Genomic DNA, 16,639 nt, shown 5'->3' with positions numbered 1-16,639 from the left:
CTTCCATACTGTATCCATGCGCCTCAGTTTCTTCTCGAGTTCCTCCCTTTCCCTGGAATTCCTGCCTATTCTCTACTGCCTAGCTATTGGCCATTCAGTTTCTTATTAAACCTATCAGAAAGCACCTTGGACAGAGACACCTTTTCACAGTGTTCAAAAACTTATCCTACAACAAGCCATCTCTTTGACCTAATTTTTGTGTGTGTATGGTATATGTGGGTATGCTTGCATACATGCAGGCCAGGGATTGATAGGTTTTCTCCACCTTTTGGGGGGGGGGGTTCTCATTGAACCTGGAGTTTACTGCTTTACCTAGAGTGGTTGTCCTCCTGTGATCCTCCTGGTGTGTTGTGACCATCATGTTTTGTTTTGTTTTCATCCGCTGTTCGTGTTCTTTCTGCTGCTTCCACCCTTAGCTTCTCTGAGCTTGGATTATAGGCATGTGCCAGTACTCACTTTTAGTCAGGTTCTGGGGAATCTAAACTCAGGCCCTCATACAGCTCTACCCCCATTTTTGAGACAGGGTCTCTCACAGGCCTGGAACTTACTAAGTAGGATAGACTGACTGACCAGTGAGTTCCAAGGACCTATCTTTGGGAGCAAGCACCATGATTACAAGTATGCCACCAAATCTGGCCCCTTTTTTTAAAATGCAGGTTTTGGGGATTGGATCCAGGTCTGAGTGTTTCAAGCCTAGGACTGTGAGCCCCTTGGGTAATCTTAAGTATCATAAAATGTCACTTTTCATTGCACAAGCAACTGCCACATCAGAAGACCTGAGTGATGGGGCCTGGGGGTTGAAAAGACTTGCATTGGTGTTCCTGCAGTGTTAGAGTTGTGCTCACTGTATCCCACATCTTTCCTTGTAGGTCTGATGGAGAGTATGAGACAGGCGGATCTCAAGAACTGGTCGTTAGATCAGGTTCAGTTTGCTGATCTCTGTTCCTCTCTTAATCAGTTCTTCACACAGACTGGCCTTATCCACTCACAGAGCAATGTTCAACAGAACGTCTGTCATGGTGCCATGCACCCAGCAAAGCCTTCCCAACACATTGGGGCAGGTATGGTCTTATGTACATATACATAAATTCACTGTCTTAGGCAACAGGTGTGTGACGTGTCACTCAGGGTGATGTTGATCCATCTACATTGTGTTATTTGTCAGAAATGAGTGATGGCAAATGATTTAAGTGTGTCTTTCAAATTTTGAGGTGACAGGCTAACTTTGTCATTTGTGTGCATTATGTCCTGCTATCCTTTGTCATCTGTAACTTTACAGGTCTGTAAAAGATGCCTGTGTTTTCTAAAAAAACAGAGTTATGAAATTATTTCACTTTAAATTTGTGTAGATTTGCAGCAAAAATCAAAAAGTTAAACCTTCTGAGGATGTTAAAATTAAAAGTTCAAGGTTTTTTTGAAGAATACACATAATGTCAGGTTGTCATTGTAAGGCTCTGTAATGAGGGCATGGGAAAATGAGAAATTATGGCTTTTTTTTTGTTTCTTTGTTTTATTTTTCCCTGTGAAAATAAAAGTGTTAGGAATGTCACAGGATTTCAGCAAATTGTCTTGGCAGTAATGACCTGGGGCTTAGACTTAGAGTCTGCTCCTGCCTCTGTCAAATTTCTTCTCTACTCCTGTTTCCCCATGTATGAATAGAAGGGATATTGGACTAGGTCATCTCTGAGACCATTTCAAGCCTGGGTACAAGTTTGGCTTTCCTGTAGTTATTGAAAATTTGGGAGCAGCCAAATCTAGTGCTTTTCTTTCCTTCCTAGGGACCATAGTAGTAGTTGCTCTATAGTCTCTTTGCATTGGTTGAATTCAAGTGTAAGTTATGTGAGACACTAGCATCCCTATGACATGACCTTCTCAAGATTCCAGGTAGTAGGATGCGGGCTAGCTTTATGGTCTTTCTCCCTAGATTCCTGGGGTGGCGGGGGGTCCATGATGCTGTTTCCCTCAGTAGTTTCCCTCGTATTTGACCCTTCTGAGCTGTTAACCCTAACTTGATATCTCTTGTCAGTGAAATTACCTTGAGTCCCCTGAAATTCCATTGAAATGAGGCCTGTGCTTCTCATCTGCAAACTTGTGGTACAATTTAAAGTCACCTTTGTTTGGCTTAGCTGTGCCCTAATACATATTGCTTTGTGTCTTGGCCTCTCAGTTAATCAGCCCATGCCCACTCAAACAGTCAAGGTAAATATCGAGGGCAGTAGAGAAGTGGGCAGCAGTAAAAAGAGTTTTTGAGCCAGGACACCTGGATTCTAAGTCCTGGATCTGTAAGATTTGTCCCCTGGGGGAGCCTGCTTAAAATTTTGAGCTTCCTTTGACCCACTTTAGAAAGAAGTGAGTGATTCCTGTCTGGCCATCTGTGTGGGTGGTGGGAGGTTCAAGTGAAGTCATGAACGTAGATATAATTTTGAACTTTAATGAAGTGACAATTATAGATGTCCTTGCCTATGAGCTTATGCCAGTGTGCTCAATGCCTAGCATAGTACTTTTCACAGGCCAACTCCATTTCAGAAGGCATTTCCCTCCTCACTCTGATTGCCTTACCTACTTGGCTTCATAGGCTTAACCATCAAGATTCTTATGATTGCTTTGTTCTGCTGACAGTGGTAACATGTTTTCTCTTCTTCTGTTTTTTAATTTGATTAGGAAATTTGTACATAGATTCCAGGCAAAATCTCCCTCCCTCGGTGATGCCACCCCCTGGTTATCCTCATATCCCACAGGCGCTCAGCACTCCAGGAGCTACGATGGCAGGTAGTGTCTGTGTACTACTACGTTGGGACCTAGGGTTTAGCACTGACAAGCTAGAGCTGCCTTGTAGAAAATGAGGCTACTTTGAGAAGGCATGAACTCTTTTTACGGCCTGAGGTGCAGAGTATCTTTGAGGGTTTTTTGCTTTGACAGAACTTAATGCAGCTTTTAGAGGCCTGCTTCAGCTAGCTTCTGTGGATTCTGTTCCATTGATTCCAAAGAAATAATCCAACTATAGTTACCAGGCAGAAGGTATTGTGAGTTGCAAGTAGTCAAGAGACTAGGGCATGCTGTTAGAACAGAAGGAACCTAGAGGAACTGCGGTCCAGAGAAAAGCTGCCAAGAACTCCCAGGCTGATGAGCAGTTGTACTAAGACACAGGTCCTGACTCTGCCGCTCACTTTACCTCTCTGAGAATAAGACAGTAAGCAGTCTTGCCAATGAGGGTGTATGAGACCTGGATAGAGTTGTGTGTGCCAAGCAGTGGGAAAGGAAGGGGCTGTACCCAGTGATATTTTCTGGATGAGGGTGACAGAATGCATCTGCTGTTACACACATACATGGTGTGTGCACGTGCACACATAGAAATACATAGGTACCTCAATACTGTGGCTAGAGCTCAAGCCAGAAGCCTGATTGCCATTCTCCTGCTTTGGCATCAAATTAGTGCCTGACATGCAGTGAGGAATTTATCCTTTTGTTAAATAAAGACACATTGGCATTTCCATAATGTGATATACTGAAAATCTTAGCCTTTTGTAATTATATGTTAAAAGATTCATGAGAAAAATAATTAACAGGTAGTTTTAAATTTTGTTTTTAAGAGTACAAACAACATTAATATTCCAGTAAGAATTTTGCAGCATTTCAAAGGATTTGATTAAGTTCTAATAATAGAAAGGACCACTGTTAGTAAATTTTTATTATGTCCCAGTCTAACTTGAGTGGTACATCAATGACTTTTTTTTTAATTAAAATAAAATTTAGGCATATGAGTGTTTTGCCTGTGTGCCACTTGAGGGTCTGTTGCCCAAGGAGGTCAGAAGAGTATGTCAGATCCAGTGAACTTGGAGTTGTAAGCCAAAATGTGGGTGCTGGAAATAGAACCTGGGTCTTCTGAAAAGGCAGCCAGTGCTCCAATTCTAACAGTGGAGTCATCTCTCCAGTCTTCTGACAATATTCGTGATTGATGTTATTGAAACACATTAGAAATAGAAAGAGCAGACTTATGAAATGACGGTCAGCATTTTTCTCATGCCTTCCTTACTGCAGGCTAATAAAGCAGAAGACTGTTTTTTTAGATTCAGATGGACTGGGTTTAAATCTGTGTTTGGACTCAGTCTATGTAGCCCAGACTGATCTTGAATCCATGATCCTTCTGCCTCAGTCTCCTGAGTGTTGAGAATATATGTATGTATACCTGGAGTTTTGTTCAATTTCTTTAACCCTATTCTCCTTACTAGAAAATAAGAACTGGAAGAACAACTTTGTTCCTCCAGTTTTGTTGAAGGCCTTTAATGGATTCTAGGCAGTGCCGCTGTTGCAGACATCCTAGCACATACAGCGTGCTCTAGGGGCTAGTTGTTCTCTTCCCGACTTCCCTCCCTACCCAGGTCCCTGCTGACACTGACTTCTTCTTTCTAGGCCATCACGGAGCCATGAACCAGCAGCACATGATGCCTTCCCAAGCCTTCCAGATGCGGCGCTCTTTGCCTCCAGATGATATCCAGGATGACTTTGATTGGGATTCAATAGTGTAGGCTTGTTTCTGCAAGACAGAAGACTCCAGCATCCTTTCTGTTCAGTGAAAGGAAGGATTAGAGTCCAGTTGAGAAAACAAAGTGATGTTACCAGTGCTATCTAAATTACTTTTGAAGACAATCAGAGATTCTAGCTGGGTAACTTACTGCTTTTACCTGACCCAAGCAAGAACTACATGTTTGTCTCCCGCCAGTGCCCTCTGTAGCTCCTAACTGTTGTGATTTGGACAGCTTTTTGCATATTTGTGTCAGTTTGATGTTAACCACAAGTGCCAGACTGATTTTTCAGACAGAGCCTATTTTGCTGCAAGCAGTTTATAGATACATGTGTGTAAATATGTGTACAAATATTACTGAAAGGCTTCAAGTTTTTTCTCATTGGATTATTGTGTCTTGACAAGAAAGTTACTGTCAGTTTTTATTCCTTGTTAGGGCCATTTCTGCAGGATGCTTTCAGATGATGTAGGGAGCTGAAAGGAAATTGGTCTTTCCAAAAAGCCCAGTTTCCTTTTTAATCTTCAAAAATAGGAGTAATCATGAATTCCAACGAGTTCAGTCAAGGAATCTGGAGTTGGTACTCTCCGCAGTGCAGAGGGTCTGTTGTTCCTGAGCAAGCTTGTACATGGAGTTGTAGAGCGTGTGTTGTTCCTCGCCAGCGTGTTTCCTCAGCTGCATTTTGACAGCTCTGAAATGTGTGAACTGATTGAAGCTAGGTATTGCTTGGCTTTTGAAACAAATCAATGTCTCCATATTCATTTAAGTATTTATTATTCAAAAGTGTTATTTTAATATTTATTGCTACTTTCTGTGAATGCACAGCTCTTTTGGGTTCACTAGGGAGAAATTTGGAAGCATGTTTTTTTTTTTTCTGGATAAAAGTTTACAGACAAAGACAATCAGAAACATTTGTTCTCGTTATCATCACTCCTTTTACCAGGTGAGTACACTTCCTGTCTTACTTAACCTTCCTGCTGATGGAGACTAAATAGCTACATAGGAATTTCCTGGACTTGAATCAGAGTCTATTTAGGCAACAGGACATGGAGGCAGAGTTTATACAGCAGTGTCCTCACTCACTGTCTTAGGTAATGCTGGAAGGGACTGTCTGCTTCAGTCTTGAATGCAGACTGTGTGACTTCTTGTTGGGTCTGTGTGTGCCTAACAAAGAAACACCTTGGAGCTTTTATCAGTTGCTTTGTCTCGTGTCATATCACAGTTTGCATGGGTTGATTGTGTTGATTTTATAATGAAAATAGAAGAAAGGAGATTCTCTTCCCCACAGTGAATAAACTTTTAATTGGTTCTTTACAGGAGAGAAATCTGTTTTAATGAGGAAATAGATTCTGTCAAATCAAGGAGAAATAACTGCTCACCAGTTGCTTGTCATTGTCTCTGGGCTCAGCAATGCTAAATCATGTTAACTAAGCCTCAGCAAGTCTGTGGTTGAGTGATCTCTACTTGAACAAAGATTTTGTGTGTCTGTGTTGTGTGTGTGTGTGTGTGTGTGTGTGTGTGTGAGAGAGAGAGAGAGAGAGAGAGAGAGAGAGAGAGAGAGAGAGAGAGATCTGTGTATCTATTAATGGAGTGTTGCCTTGAATGAATCACTAGGAAGCCATGGAGGGCTGGGAAGAAAGAAGTTTTATGCATCTCTGTTGTTTGGGTCCCACTTGGCATGAAAAGGAAGCTCAGGTCCAGCCCCTCATATTAGTGAACACCAGAGGATTTTCAAACAGCAGCCAACAGTTCCTCTCAGAAGGACCAGGTGAGATGAGATGGCTACCTGCAGAGGAAAGCGTGGGAAGATGGAGTTCCCAGTAGTTTACCCAAGTCTCTTGTTTTCTCGACACCGAAACAGCTGCTCCATGGCTAGGACTGCTACTAGCAGTGTGCACTTTAGATAATTGGGTGTTGGAGTGCTGCAGTCTCTGAGACAGAATGCTTGGGTAGGACCAGTGATCGTGATTTTACAAATTATGTGAAGCTCATTTCCCATTTGGCAATTATTTACTGATTTGCAGTGATTGACATATTTATTAATATTTGAACTAACCAACAATGGCACTTGAGACCTGAGGCTCAGAGCAGGCTCCAGTGGGCTGTGGCCAGGCTGGGCTACCTGGTGGGTGCAGAGTCCCTCTAGTGGCCATTTCTGTTGGTAATTGATGATACAGAACAGGTTCCCTTGGGCTTAAATTGACTGGAGACTTTGGGGTAAAAACTAATAAGCGTACATAAACAGATGGGGTGCTCTGTCCAGGAGAAGAGTCCGACTGGCATTTGTGGCAGTGTTTGAAATGTAAATGTATTCTTGTGTGTTTATGTAAATATTTAATACATGTTTCTCAAATGTCCTTTGAAGTGGGAGGGAATCGATCTTGGGATAATTTCAAATGGAATAGAGTATTTTGATATGTTCATCAAGAGGGTGATGTGTACATACCTATATTGTATATATGTGGTGACATGCATTGGCTTTTGTGCAGAAACAACCTGCTCTCTGTGCTGCTGTTGGACAGTCAGTGTTTTAATGTTTCTACAGTTTTCCTATTGCACGATTTCATATTCTGCCGACGGTGAGTGGCACCCATTCTTTGTAACCGTTTAGTGCTGTAAAGAAATATCCCAAGTGTCATTAGGATTGTCGCTGCCAGAACTGATATGCATGGATGGCACTTAAAATAAATATATTATGATAACTGTATTTGCAACCTGATGGTCTGTGTCATTTACTGTAGCTGAAGGAGCCAGATTGGAACCTGTGGCCAGGCCATGGAGCCCTTAGGCGTTTGAGACTGTGCCCATGCATTGCTACCTTAACATTAAGCTTAAAGGTGTTTAATCACTTTCCTGAGCCGACACTTGGGGAGAACTCTCCAGAGGAAAACTCAGAGGTGAGAGAATCACAGGTTCTGCCTTTAGTGAATATAGACTTGCCAGGACAAGGAGCAAGTAGCACCTTGCTTAGAGGCCACCTCCTTGGAAGTTTCCCTGGTAAGGAGGAGAATAGTGACATAGATATGCCCCTTCAGAGAAGGCATTGAAATCAGCCTCCAGTGGTCGTCCTCAGGCTAGCGTTTAGTCTCCTGACACTGGTGCACTGCTCAGGGCTGCATTGAATGCAGGTTCCGAGAGCCTCAGCAGTAAACCTGCGTGTGGACATGGAATCTCCTTTCACCCGAGAGAGCAGAGCTTCCTTCCTACCACTCTGGCAGTAGTCAGTCAAAGCTTCTGAGTTATCCTGCGCACACTGCAGGAGCACCAGTGTCTGCAGATAGGAGCAGGCTCAGGAAGGAGAGCTTGCCTCAGCTCTTACTCTAGTCATGGACTTAGGATAGTTCGTCTGGGGAGACTCCAAGGTTCTTTTCAATTGCACTGTTTGCCAAAACCAAGGATAGTGGCTGCTCACCTTTTTTGTGTGTGTGGGTGTGGGTGTGGGTGGGTGTTTATATACAGATCTCTTAGAGGGCAAGCCTTGGTTATGTTTCCATTGCCGGCAAGTTTTGGTCACCTAGTATTGTTCGGTGTGCAGCTAGGATATGCCTCACCTGCTCAGAGGAAGTGGAAATAGTCATTGTGCTGCATATGTGTTTCTCTCAGCTGTAACATGTAACTCTGAGGGCTGGTCTTAACATGTGACCTGTGCCAGCTGGGTATAGTGTCCTGGACAAACCATGGAGCTCAGTCAGTCTTTATAAATTTCACGCTGCTTAGGGCCTTAGAAAAGTGATTAATGCTACCATCATATTTTTTAATTTTTTTAAAATTTCCTATGTGTTGGTGTTTTGCCTACATATATGTGTGAAGTCATACAGATTTGGATCCCCTGGAATTGCAGTTACAGATAGTTGTGAGCTGTCACGTGGGTGCTAGGAATTGAACCCAGGTGCTCCGGAAGAGCTGCAGATGCTCTCAACCGCTGAGCCATCTCTCTACCCCTACCATCATATTTTGTTGACCATTCAGACCAGAAAAGGAAGCAGCTTGTTCCAAGTCCCACAGCTACTGAGGGAAAACTGAATGAAAGGATTGAGACTCGTTGATCTAGCAGCAGTTCGGATTTCCTTCCTGTAAGCAGGTGGGAGGGATGGCTCAAGAGGTAAAGCCACTTGCCCCCCAGGATTGATGGCTTGAATTCAGACCCCTCAGCTAGTGCTAGAAGGAGTTGTCCTCGGCCTGACTCCCCGTGTACACATTTTCTGACCTGATCTGCTGGAACCTGCAGCTGTGGTGGTGTCGTGCCCTGTGGTGTGAAGAGGGGGCAACTTCGGAGAAGTGAGGGACACCGCAACTGCAGCGTGCTCTGCAAGAGCACAGAGACTTAAATAGTCGGGCTGCATCAGAGGGGTCGTGTGTGTGAGCAGAGCATTTTACCATGAATGTGTGCATTGCCCTTGGAGTCAAGTCAGCGGCCTGTTCTGGAGCTTGGGGATGGACTGCAGCAACCAAGTACAACAGACAGCACGTTGGCTATCAGAGGCAATCCCTGCATTGGTTCTTCTGGAGTAGATTTAAGAGAGATTTTTTTTAACTCCTTCCTGTGCGCTGTCCCCCACCCCCGCATGTACCATCAACTGACAAATCAGTGTGGGAACAGCAATTGGCTGCATGCAAACCACCTTTCCTCTTGAGCAATGAACCTCAGGAGTACAGGATGGACAGCCGCTGTTTATCCTAAATACCTGGAACCAATCTTCATATTCACTCTTTGAAAACGATCCTTGGGCCTGACTGTGGTATCTCCACTGTGAGGTTGTGGTGCTGGCCCTTAATCCAGGTACTCAGGAGGCAGAGGCAAGAGGATCTCTGAGTTCAAGGCTAGTCTGGTCTGCACAGCTTGTTCAGGACAGCTAGGGCTATGTAGAGAGACTCTGTCTCAAAAGAAACTAATACAGCATTTGAAGCACAGAGCAATAACTAACTTACTGCTCAGGGTCAGAGCTGGTAATAGCAGCAGTAGAGCTGACTTCAAAGCTAGTCCAAGTAGCCTTGGACCTCTGTTTCTCATCAGGTTGCTGTCTGTCCTGGGTCTTCCTAACTGCCCAGAGTAGAATGAATAGCTTCAGAAAGGCAAGGCTGCAGAGACTTGGTGGCTAAAAATGTAGTCTCCTTTGGGGGACCCTAGTTTTTTTCCCTCTACCTGTGTCAGGCGGATTGAGTGGCTCACAACTACCTGTAATTTCAGCTCCAGGGGGGATCCAGTACCCTCATGCACAACAGACATATACACATAATTTTAAAATACTAAGTCTTTAAAATCACGGCACACACCTTTAATCCCAGCACTCAAGAGATCAGGGCAGGTGGGTCTCTGAGTTCAAGGCCAGCGTGGTCTACAGAGTTTGTTCCAGGACAACCAGGACTACACAGAGAAACCCTGTCTGGAAAAAAAAAAAAAAAAAATCATGTAAGCAAAGGCTGCAGGGAATGCCTGTGACCACCAGGGGGCGGTGCTGCTAGCCGCTTGCCTCTTTTCCTGATGGGTTCTTTCTACTCTTGAGCTGTGCTGCTCCTCTTCCGCCCCCAGAGCTTACAAAGGAAGAGGATCCAACCCTTCATGTCTGTCCCCTCCTCTCATGCAGTAACTGCTGGCTGGAGAAGCCTGAGCCCTTGCAGTTCTCAGCCTAAGCACCCTGTGGGGTTACTTCAGAGCTGCTTTGGCTGGACCATAAAGATGCTTACCACTCCCAGGGATGTCACCCCAAATCTCCCCTCCCCCCGGACCTGCTGATGAAAGGGGGTGCCACTCAGGCAGGTCCCACACCTTTCCCTCCCCAGCCCTGCCTGTGAGCCTGAGTGGGCCTGGATGGTGCCCCATGCACAGCTCTGTCAAGTGCATAATGATTATTGCCACCATTTGCTAGCTCCCTGCCCGGCATTTGACAGCCATTATCTGCCTCAGCACTCCCAGCCACCTCGTGAGGTCAGTGTCATTATCTGCCTTTTACTGCCTGGTATTGCCATTCAGAGAGGTGAAGTACCGTCCCAAAGGTCACTGCCAGTGTGTAGGGGAGGGCAGCCCAGATCTGCCTCATTCCGGTCTGTGTTTTCCACAGAGGCCTATTTCCTTTTCCACAGTGACGCCAGTGCCCTTGACCTCCTCATTCCCAGCCCACCCTACCCTAGAGCCTGCCCACATCCCTATTGAAGAATGTCACCCCTTTGCCTTCACCCCCCCCCATAGGTCAGAGGACTTCTTCCTGTCCCATGCCTGAGTGATGCTTAAGTGGCAGGAATGGTCCTATCTCATTCAAGCATAGGTGTGAGGCTGTGTGTGTTTGTGTGTGTGAGAGTGAGAGAGACAGACCCCATGATGGTTGAATGAATGTCACTGTGTACCCTGTGTGACTGCAACAGATTTTTTTTCCATTTTCATATGTGTGTGTGTGTGTGTGCGTTTGTGTGTATGGACATACAGATGGCTATGTGTTTACGTAGGTGTGCACACTTGTGGAGGCCCCTGACTTGAGGTCAGGTCAGTGAGACGGGTTCTCAAACCCAGAGCTCACTGATAATGGCTAGTTTTGCTAGCCAGCTTGCTTTGGGGATTCCATCTCCACCTTCCAAGACTGCCAACCCACCTAACATTATGTTGGTTCTGGAGATCCAAACACCAGTTCTTAGGGTTGCTCACAGATTGGAGGTAGAGAGACAGGTCAGAGGGGTATGGAGGCTCCTTGGATTCTCCTTAGGAGCATCTCTCTCTTCCTGGGTCCTGTATCCTAGGGAACACTCGTCTGGGATTGTGGTTCTTACCCAGGTGCTGTTGGAGTTGGGCCCTGCGAGTCTTCTGTAGATATTTTTTCTCGTCACCTGCCTGGCTCGTCTCTGTTGCTGCTGTCACGGGTAGTGTTTTGAGCTAGATGGTAGACGTATGCCTGCACGTGCCCAGGCTTCCCCATCCTAGATGACAGACGTATGCCTGCACGTGCCCAGGCTTCCCCATCCTAGATGGCAGACGTATGCCTGCACGTGCCCAGGCTTTCCCATCCTAGATGGCAGACGTATACCTGCACGTGCACGTGCCCAGGCTTCCTCATCCTAGCGGAAGCTGATTCCTTGTCATTTGGCCTGTAGTCCAGATTGCTGCAGGCCTCGGGGGCCCAGCACAACTGATGCTTAAGGCAATGGAGAGAATATGAGGTTGGAGTCAGATTCTAGGGTTCCTTGTGAGCAAGACACTACATTTCCTGAATCTCAGGATCTTCTGACATGGGAACACCTTACCTCAGAGTGCTGTTGAGAAGCCACATGGCACCTTCTTCCCTACCTCCCTCCGCTCTAGCCCCACACACCCTTGCCCATACTACTGAGGTGGGATATTCCAACTCACCGGATATTGCTCACCGGTTGCAACTCAACAGCTACTCTCAGCCCACTGCCAAAGTGTTTCTGTACACAGTGGCTCTGCCAAGGTCTGAAACTGTCTCACTGTCATGAGGCAAGTGCCCAAGCTCGGCGCTGTTTGAGCCCTGCTGTGCTTCAGCCGTGGCCAGCTCTCCTTCCCTGCACTCCCAGGTCTACACCTGTCACAGGCCACTTCAAATACCAACAGGGATACAGTAGACTGGCTTTGGAGCAGCCTCAGGCTTTCCCCTCATGCCTCTTAGCATGTCCCACAAGGAGTCCATGTCCTGTCTTGGCTTCAGTTTCTCTGAGTGAGTGAGAGAGAGAGAGAGAGAACGGCACTCCTGAGGGTGGACACTCTAGCTGAGTCTTCTTCCTGCCCTCCAGGGTGGGAGGTTGTCTCAGTGAGATGCCTCCAGGAGGGGAAGGAGAAGGAGGCAGCTGCTTTGTGTGAGCAGGAGCAGATGGTGAATGGGTGTCCATCATCTCATCCGGGCCAACCACAGGGGGATGACTCGGCTGGGCAAACAAGCAGACACACCCTCTCCACTCCCCAGCTGCCCCCTGAAGCATCAAGAGAAAGCACCCACCAACCTGGGACCTGGGGGAGGGGGAACTGGGCTTGGGCTCTGGCCAGAGCCTCCAAGCCCCACCAGCTGCCACTTCCTGTGTGACAGTGAGCACTCTCCGCTGCAACGTGGACATTGCTGACTCGGCGGGCTGCTTCTCTGTCCCCCTTGAAGGGGAAGTTTGTGTGAAGCCAGGGCCAGTCCAGGAGGCCCTGCACTGCGCTGAGTAGAAGATTAGGTTTTTCTCTGGCATTTGAGAAAATTGGATTCAGTTCTGGAATTTATAGCTATATGACCACAGTTGTCCCCAAATCCACCTGGCAGTAAATCTGAAAAAATGTGCCTTCCCCTGGGCTTAAGTTGGCCAAAGCTTGTGTTTACACGTGTGCTGTTGGCCCTATGCCCTTCTGCAGTTCACAGTCAATACAGCTGTACCCAGCAGCCATGTGCGTGTGTACCCTCAGGAAGTCAGGGGTTCTTAATCTCACTTAGCTTCAGATCAGCACCCCACCCCTCAAAATGGGATTATGCAGTGATTTCTTAACTCATTTCCAAAGCTGTTAAAGAGGCTCGTAGCCACTGGAATTCTCAGGCAGTTACGGCTTCCTGTGTGTTCTCATGGCAACCAGAGATTGCTGTACCCTCTAAAACACATTTACAAGTTTTACAGGTTGGACTAAAATATGGACCACACCTTTCTCAAGGTCACACGTGTTCAGGCTGTTTCTGCCTTGGTTTAGGCCTGTGGGCAAACAGGCAGGAATCCCCAGAGGGCTAAGTCTCTAGTAGACCTGACCAATGGACACCAGGAAATCACAATGGCGTCACCCAGACACAGCCTTTAAGCCAGATCTGCTGGTCAGAACAATAGTGTTAGTCTCTGTGGGAAGCCCAGGATACCCCCACATCTGGCAGAACCCCTCCCAGCTTCCAGCACTGGGGGTAAGGACCGTTGTGTTGGGAGTAGGGGCAGTCTGACAGCCAGAGCTGCAGAGCTCTGCCTGGGGCTTGGCCCAGTCAGTCTCAAGAATTGTCAGCCACAGTTGTTAACTGCTATGGATATATCACTGCTTGGGGCAAGTCCTGCCACCTTCTGGATTCCCTCCAGACATGGTGGCATCCACTGAATTCCAGGCCTTTTCTGAGCATTGAGCATACAGCCAATGTTGCTGGCCTCTCACAGGCTTGCTTGGAGTGTCATGGGAAAGCCTCTAGGATGCAGACGAGTGGAAGTGGTCTTAACTCCGGGGCTCAGGGGCCCCTGGAAGTTGCTAGAAAACACTGGAATCTACAGCACAGAAGCTGAGACACTCAGGTCATGTGACTTTTAAAAGATGGAGCTGACACCAAATCTAGAGACAACCTAGCTCCAGGACCTGAGCTCTGGCTTCCGCTCTCCTGGTTAGTGCTTTGAGATCCTGGTTGAGCGGTATACACAGTGGGGGTGGGGGGTAGATCATGACCTTGAGTGCCAGCCAGGCAAGGCAGTCTGGCTTTTCTCCAAGGTTTGGGGCAGCAGCTGGTTGTCCCTACATGGTGAGGCAGTCAGGTCCAGGGGATACTGTGGCTTGGAAGGCCATGGAAGTGTGTTGGCTTGCCAAAAGAGGTGGTCTTGGAGTATGGGAATCCCAAACAAGAGTCATGAAGTGACAGAGCAAGGCAGGCAGGGTGCTGAGAACAAGTCTCTGGATTCAGGGTGAAAGCTTAGGGTTCTGGGATTACAGCCAAGGTCCAAGTTCTAGCAACTTCAATGCAGGCTGATGAGGTTGTATGTTCCCTGAAAAAGAGCTGGCCGCAGGTTGAACAGGGGCAGTAATGGGAAAGGGAAGAAGAGGTTTCCCGTTCTCAGAACAGAGTTGGTGGGCTTGGATAGGGCCAGACCCAAAGGGATCGGACCTCATAGCTACTTCCTCTTTCCCACAGTGTGGTACCGCTTCATCCGAACAGGCACGTGAAGCAGCTCCTGGGCAGGAGAGGCAGCAGGGGTGGAAGCCCCTTCCCTCCGCCCAATCACAGCCAGACCTTAGGAGGGAACACAAGAGCCACCTTGAGCCAGAAAAGGGTTCTTCTAACGCAGTCCCACCCTAAAACCAAATCAAATCCCAGCACAGTCTTGGGCTCCTACGTCATCCCAGGCCTAACCCAAATCATAAACCCAGCCCCACCTTACCTGCAACCTCACTGCAAACTCCACTCAAAGGAGTCCGAACCCAGCCCCGCAGCCTCCATGCCCCTTAGTCTCCATCGCAGACTGTCCCACCCAGGCACCCACATGCAGACCCAACATGCTCCATCCTCAAAGCCCAGCTCCAACTCTTAGCAGGAACTCCCAGCCCCTGACTGACTGCCTAGTCCTCGTGTTAGCCCAGCTCGCCCTGCAACCCCACCCCAGTGTACCCCTCTCTTTCTTCCCCACCACATCATTCCTCCCATTGGCAGCGACAGTGACCTCACCTCCAACCCAGCTCACTGGTACCCAGCAACTGCCTATCCGTGCTGAGCTGCACCCTTGTGGAGCACATGGATTACACGTGTACTTGTCTGCAGTTACACAGACACACTGTTTCCTGAAGTACACACCCACCTCCTCACATATATGTATAAACATAGACACACTTCAGGACAAATACACATACTTTAGTGTATGCACACATTCCTAGTAATATACACATCTCCATGTACACACAGACACCTCAGCACACACACATTCATCCTTAACATAGACTCATATACTCTTTAGTGTACATGTGCATATGCAATCATATACACACCTCGGTTATGTCATCCTTGGACATACATAGGTACATCCATCCGCATGCTCAGTGCCTACACACAAACACACACACTCTTCGGTGCACACACAAACACACCTATGCACAAATTCCTTTCAGAATACCTACATATATCCTTCGATACACACCTCAACATATGTACTCATACACATCTCAGTGCACACATACATACTCCTTCAGTGTGCACACACATAAACCTCAGTGTACATACATGACACTTCTCAGTGAATTCACGCATTTGCACGACTCCACAGTGATGGAGGTGCACAGAAGTCCAGTCTAGCTTAAGAGCATTTCAGGACCAAATGTTTCCTGCCCCTGCCTCTGGGTTAAATACTTTCTAGTCCCTTCTTCCCAGGCTCCTCTCCCATCCAGGGATGCTGTCCCTCACCCTGACTTTCTGGATATGCAGCCATTGTGGTGGAGCAACAGGAAGAAAAGGAGGCCCCAGGACAGCTTTCTCTAGAGTCCTGGGGCTCATACACCCTAGGACCTGGAGTGGGCACACACTACATTAGGCATGTTCGATCCTAAAGGTCAGATTGGAGGGGCCCAGCTTCGCATAGATCCATCTCAGCCACTGAGAGCAGGGTGGGGCAGGTCAGAGGGGCCATACCACCTGAGAACCTGCAGTAGCTGGGCTAGGCAGGTGGCCGTCAGAGGAGACAGTGGGAGCCAGGAGGAGCTGCTGCTATTCGGGTAACAGACACCTTCAGCAAGGCCTCCCTGTGTGCCAGGAACTGCATGGAACACCTAGGAAATCCGCATAGAATCCAGCATGAGGGCATCTGCCATCCGGGGAGGTATTCACATTGGTCTGCGTAAGACCCTGATGGGACAATGGGACTTGGAGAGCAGGCATCTGCCAGTGACTCTCACATCAAAAACAGGCAGGTGGTGGGATTTGAATGCATGCCTGAGAATGGCGGAGTTGAATCACAGAGACCAAGTTTGGAGTGTGTTCTGAGTCGTGTGTTCCCAATCTCCCCATTCTCCTTTCTTGGGGTTCACTTTTCTCATCCAGGCCCAGCTCACCTCTGACTCCTAGCAGCCCCTGTGGACAGAAATACCCCATCCTCAAGCCTCTGCATTGGCTTGAGCTCCTTGGGGAGACCTCCTGTCCCAAATGGGAGATGCCTCTTTCATACTCCCCACCCCTATGCTAATGGCCCTGTCTCTGTTGTCATTGTCGTCACAGTCACCTTTCTGGGCCTCTTTCTTCAAGGGCAGGGCTGGGTCTACAGGGCCTGGCCCAGAGTAAATGCAGGACCCAGCCCAGCTGTGGGTCAAAGTAGTGCCCAGGGAGGGGCTGGGGCTCTGTTGATCTCTTATCTCCCAGGCTCCCTTGACCTTATCTGATGGGGCTCAACAGGCAGCAGATGAGGCTGACAAGGCCCCAGGGTTACTG

The 16,639-nt window shown here is 47.5% G+C and overlaps 1 protein-coding gene across 5 annotated transcripts in view; it reads left to right on the top strand.

Annotated features, from left to right (window-relative positions):
• Foxj3 (forkhead box J3) overlaps positions 1–7,227 on the top strand; it is a 110,050-nt gene extending 102,823 nt beyond the window's left edge. For all 5 annotated transcript variants that reach the window (XM_085686495.2, XM_085686493.2, XM_085686494.2 and 2 more), the window contains 3 exons: positions 870–1,061; positions 2,662–2,769; positions 4,411–7,227. In XM_085686495.2, coding sequence (XP_085542621.1) covers positions 870–1,061; positions 2,662–2,769; positions 4,411–4,526 — 416 coding nt within the window. In that variant the 3' untranslated portion in view covers positions 4,527–7,227. The remainder of the gene's footprint in view (positions 1–869; positions 1,062–2,661; positions 2,770–4,410) is intronic.
• Positions 7,228–16,639: the final 9,412 nt, after the last annotated feature.

Source organism: Myodes glareolus, chromosome 3 (genome assembly GCF_982192425.1).
Source record: "Myodes glareolus chromosome 3, mMyoGla1.1, whole genome shotgun sequence".
Lineage (NCBI taxonomy): Eukaryota > Metazoa > Chordata > Mammalia > Rodentia > Cricetidae > Myodes > Myodes glareolus.
This window is presented reverse-complemented; position numbering and strand designations above follow the sequence as displayed.